Source organism: Haliotis rufescens, unplaced genomic scaffold (genome assembly GCF_023055435.1).
Source record: "Haliotis rufescens isolate VD_foot unplaced genomic scaffold, xgHalRufe1.0.p SCAF_4, whole genome shotgun sequence".
Lineage (NCBI taxonomy): Eukaryota > Metazoa > Mollusca > Gastropoda > Lepetellida > Haliotidae > Haliotis > Haliotis rufescens.
Window position 1 is genome coordinate 15,382,140 of NW_025964112.1, and position 6,000 is coordinate 15,388,139.

The 6,000-nt window shown below is 46.2% G+C and overlaps 1 protein-coding gene across 1 annotated transcript in view; it reads left to right on the forward strand.

Annotated features, from left to right (window-relative positions):
* Positions 1–5,125, forward strand: part of LOC125372458 (proline-rich protein 36-like) — a 61,578-nt gene extending 56,453 nt beyond the window's left edge. The window contains exons 3-6 of the mRNA XM_048382528.1: positions 1,422–2,353; positions 2,445–2,518; positions 2,709–2,782; positions 2,973–5,125. Of these exons, the coding sequence (XP_048238485.1) occupies positions 1,422–2,353; positions 2,445–2,518; positions 2,709–2,782; positions 2,973–5,125 (3,233 nt within the window). The remainder of the gene's footprint in view (positions 1–1,421; positions 2,354–2,444; positions 2,519–2,708; positions 2,783–2,972) is intronic.
* The last annotated feature ends 875 nt before the right edge of the window (positions 5,126–6,000 follow it).

The window sequence follows — 6,000 nt, forward strand, 5'->3', positions numbered from 1 at the left end:
CCGACCACCCAAACTATTATTAAGATTATCTGACCTATACCAATCTGGATAGATTTGTACGAAATACAAACACATTTCAATAACCGTGAGTATCGACTGGTCGACTGGTGGTTACAATAACCATGTGCTTCCAATCGGCATCCACCGATTGACCTTGACCTAACCCCCTCCAGACACCTGCTACTTGAACTGACCAAATTTGATCTTCAAACATTATGAAAGAAATCAAATATTAGATATCTACCTGTCATAAATCATACCAACTGGCTCCTAATCAAATACAATCTAAACATTTGAATCACAATCTGACAGCAGATTCATGAAAAGTTGACAAGGCTACCAGTGATTGAGCAAGCTTTCAGTCTCGAGTTACAATTGAAGACAGGCCTCTCTGTGCACAATCTGGGTGTTGTGTGAATGGATGTAGACACAGAAATCATCAACCAGATGTATGGCCGATCCTTCTTATTTGCTTTTGACAGTTTCAACAAGTTCATGCAAATTTGAGTAACTTGAATCTTTCTTGTCTGGGAAATAATAGGCCAATCCCTTTTAAATTCCACTTTGACATTTTGAAGTTTAATTTTCTGTGTTGGAAGAGCTGGTTCCGTTTAACGATCTAATCCTTTAAGACACACTCAAATGTTCTTATTAAACATGTCCTCTAAATTAGAAGATATAGAAGACAATCTTAAGGTTGCAAATTTTATTTTACATATAGTACATAAAAGTAGAAAAACCTTTTCAATATTCATAAAAAATATCTATTAAAATCAGAGTCGATTGTATGATTCCTACTAAATCATGAGTAAGTGTTTATGAATCACTATCTGATAGTGATGATACATATCCTACCCCATCAATGGCTCCAGTCATGCATGAGTCAGGAATGAAATCGACCCGTGAAGATCCGGGGTAGAATAGGTCTTCAAAACCCATGCTTGCTGAAAAAGGCAACTTTGCTTGTCATAAAAGGCGACTAACGGATTGGGTGGTCTTACCTGCTGACATGGTTGATGCATGTCATCGTATCTGAATTGTGTAGATTGATCTCGTGATATCAATCACTGGATTGTCTGGTTAAGACTTGATTATTCACAGAACGCCGTCATATAGCCGGAATATTGCTGAGTGCGGTGATAAACAACAAACAAACAAACAAACCTAAATAATCATGTGAATTGTATGTAAGTCATGACAACACAATGCCATTTAGAAAGTGGTCAAATGTAACAAATGTTATTTTTGAGATAACACTTTCTTGGTAAAGTACAGATTCTCGTATTTATTTTGGGGTTGAGTCCCGTCCGGGAATTGAAAAAAGTATGTGAATCTGTACTTTACAAAGACAGTGTTATCCCAAATATAACATTTGTTACATTTGTATGTTTGTATTCTCACCAACCCACCTTTCTCACAAGCCACAATTCTCACCAACCCACCTTTCTCACAAGCCACAACTCTCACCAACCCACCCTTCTCACAAGCCACAATTCTCACCAACCCACCCTTCTCACAAGCCACAATTCTCACCAACCCACCCTTCTCACAAGCCACAACTCTCACCAACCCACCCTTCTCACAAGCCACAATTCTCACCAACCCACCCTTCTCACAAGCCACAACTCTCACCAACCCACCTTTCTCACAAGCCACAACTCTCACCAACCCACCTTTCTCACAAGCCACAACTCTCACCAACCCACCCTTCTCACAAGCCACAATTCTCACCAACCCACCATTCTCACAAGCCACAATTGTCACCAACCCACCTTTCTCACAAGCCACAACTCTCACCAACCCACCTTTCTCACAAGCCATAACTCTCACCAACCCACCCTTCTCACAAGCCACAATTCTCACCAACCCACCATTCTCACAAGCAACAATTCTCACCAACCCACCTTTCTCACAAGCCACAACTCTCACCAACCCACCTTTCTCACAAGCCACAACTCTCACCAACCCACCCTTCTCACAAGCCACAACTCTCACCAACCCACCCTTCTCACAAGCCACAATTGTCACCAACCTATCTTTTTCACAAGCCACAACTCTCACCAACAAACCCTTCTCACAAGCCACAATTCTCACCAACCCACCCTTCTCACAAGCCACAACTCTCACCAACCCACCCTTCTCACAAGCCACAACTCTCACCAACCCACCCTTCTCACAAGCCACAATTGTCACCAACCCACTCTTCTCACAAGCCACAACTCTCACCAACCCACCCTTCTCACAAGCCACAACTCTCACCAACCCACCCTTCTCACAAGCCACAATTGTCACCAACCCACCTTTCTCACAAGCCACAACTCTCACCAACCCACCCTTCTCACAAGCCACAATTGTCACCAACCCACACTTCTCACAAGCCACAATTGTCACCAACCCACCCTTCTCACAAGCCACAATTCTCACCAACCCACCTTTCTCCCAAGCCACAACTCTCACCAACCCTCCCTTCTAACAAGCCACAACTCTCACCAACCCACCCTTCTCACAAGCCACAATTGTCACCAACCAATCTTTTTCACAAGCCACAACTCTCACCAACAAACCCTTCTCACAAGCCACAATTGTCACCAACCCACCCTTCTCACAAGCCACAACTCTCACCAACCCACCCTTCTCACAAGCCACAACTCTCACCAACCCACCCTTCTCACAAGCCACAATTGTCACCAACCCACTCTTCTCACAAGCCACAACTCTCACCAACCCACCCTTCTCACAAGCCACAACTCTCACCAACCCACCCTTCTCACAAGCCACAATTGTCACCAACCCACCTTTCTCACAAGCCACAACTCTCACCAACCCACCCTTCTCACAAGCCACAATTGTCACCAACCCACACTTCTCACAAGCCACAATTGTCACCAACCCACCCTTCTCACAAGCCATAACTCTCACCAACCCACCTTTCTCACAAGCCACAACTCTCACCAACCCTCCCTTCTAACAAGCCACAACTCTCACCAACCCACCCTTCTCACAAGCCACAATTGTCACCAACCCATCTTTTTCACAAGCCACAACTCTCACCAACAAACCCTTCTCACAAGCCACAATTGTCACCAACCCACCCTTCTCACAAGCCACAACTCTCACCAACCCACCCTTCTCCCAAGCCACAACTCTCACCAACCCACCCTTCTCACAAGCCACAATTGTCACCAACCCACTCTTCTCACAAGCCACAACTCTCACCAACCCGTCCTTCTCACAAGCCACAACTCTCACCAACCCACCCTTCTCACAAGCCACAATTGTCACCAACCCACCTTTCTCACAAGCCACAACTCTCACCAACCCACCCTTCTCACAAGCCACAATTGTCACCAACCCACACTTCTCACAAGCCACAATTGTCACCAACCCACCCTTCTCACAAGCCACAATTCTCACCAACCCACCTTTCTCACAAGCCACAACTCTCACCAACCCACCTTTCTCACAAGCCACAACTCTCACCAACCCATCCTTCTCACAAGCCATAACTCTCACCAACCCACCCTTCTCACAAGCCACAATTCTCACCAACCCACCATTCTCACAAGCCACAATTGTCACCAACCCACCCTTCTCACAAGCCACAATTCTCACCAACCCACCATTCTCACAAGCCACAATTCTCACCAACCCACCTTTCTCACAAGCCACAACTCTCACCAACCCACCTTTCTCACAAGCCACAACTCTCACCAACCCACCCTTCTCACAAGCCACAATTGTCACCAACCAACCTTTCTCACAAGCCACAACTCTCACCAACAAACCCTTCTCACAAGCCACAATTGTCACCATCCCACCCTTCTCACAAGCCACAACTCTCACCAACCCACCCATCTCACAAGCCACAATTCTCACCAACCCACCCTTCTCACAAGCCACAATTGTCACCAACCCACCTTTCTCACAAGCCACAACTCTCACCAACCCACCCTTCTCACAAGCCACAATGGTCACCAACCCACCCTTCTCACAAGCCACAACTCTCACCAACCCACCCTTCTCACAAGCCACAATTCTCACCAACCCACCCTTCTCACAAGCAACAACTCTCACCAACCCACCCTTCTCACAAGCCATAACTCTCACCAACCCACCTTTCTCACAAGCCACAACTCTCACCAACCCACCTTTCTCACAAGCCATAACTCTCACCAACCCACCCTTCTCACAAGCCACAATTCTCACCAACCCACCCTTCTCACAAGCCACAATTCTCACCAACCCACCTTTCTCACAAGCCACAACTCTCACCAACCCACCTTTCTCACAAGCCACAACTCTCACCAACCCACCCTTCTCACAAGCCACAACTCTCACCAACCCACCTTTCTCACAAGCCACAACTCTCACCAACCCACCCTTCTCACAAGCCATAACTCTCACCAACCCACCTTTCTCACAAGCCACAACTCTCACCAACCCACCTTTCTCACAAGCCACAACTCTCACCAACCCACCTTTCTCACAAGCCACAACTCTCACCAACCCACCCTTCTCACAAGCCACAACTCTCACCAACCCACCTTTCTCACAAGCCACAACTCTCACCAACCCACCCTTCTCACAAGCCACAACTCTCACCAACCCACCTTTCTCACAAGCCACAACTCTCACCAACCCACCCTTCTCACAAGCCACAACTCTCACCAACCCACCCTTCTCACAAGCCACAACTCTCACCAACAAACCCTTCTCACTAGCCACAAAATCTCATCAACCCACCTTTCTCACAAGCCACAACTCTCACCAACCCACCCTTCTCACAAGCCACAATTGTCACCAACCCACCTTTCTCACAAGCCACAACTCTCACCAACCCACCCTTCTCACAAGCCACATTTGTCACCAACCCACCGTTCTCACAAGCCACAATTTTCACCAACCAACCTTTCTCACAAGCCACAATTCTCACAATCTATTATTCTCACAAACCCACTTTTCTCACAAACCATTACTCTCACCAACCCAAAATTCTCACAACCAATTCCAAAACTCCTCTGTCCAGTACCTCTCAGGACCCCAATTCTCACCCACAGACAATTCTCACCCACAGCACAACTCTCACCCACAGCACAACTCTCACCATGACAGAACCCCAGCCTGAAGATAACTTTTTATGCAACATGTGCAGAGTACAACATAAAAAATATTAAACAGAGCATTATCAATATCAAAAGTTTGTGATACAACCAACACCGCTTGCACGAAAGGAAGGCCCTCAAATCTGTCGTCGCATTGATCAACAAATCGTACCCAACGAAATATAATCACAAACCACTGATTCAAATCACTTAGTGGATCAGATCCACCTGCATGTAGGATGAATAGAACTTGTTGAGCCGTGGCCATCTGTCTGACTTGCTGTTATACACAATTCGGGAAGGACAACCCTCTCAATCCGTTCTCACACGCCGTCCTACCACAAGCATTGTCAATCATACAGAAAGATGTTTACACAATCAAAGTAAACTCGTTATCGACCCCAAGCCCACACCACCCCTTCACTGGTCGCGTACAAATGTCCACAGATACGCCTGGCAAATTCAGCCATATTGTTCGGTTTCTCAAATAAAACACAGCAGACAAATAGGCCAGGTTGTACGATGAGATAATTACAACAAATGTGGCAGAAAGTTTAGTCTGTCATTGGTCCCTTCATCTGTGAAATGTAAATTATGAAATATGATCTGTGCAAATATGGGTATGGGTAACAGTCAGTTGGCGTTTAGTACGACACGGCCAATAAAATATAATGTTTCAATGGTGTTAGGGTTGCTCAAACAGACATGTGGACATCGAGTGTGGCCAGGTACGTTGTCAACTTTGTCTCACTGATATATTTGCACTTCACAACTACTTGATTCATAGCCCCAATTGGGGTTCTGGGTTAGAATTGGTCCCCATCAACCTATGCTTGTCTTGTTCGCTGACTTCATGGATCGTGTGGTCAGGCCCAGTGACTCGGATGATAACGATACA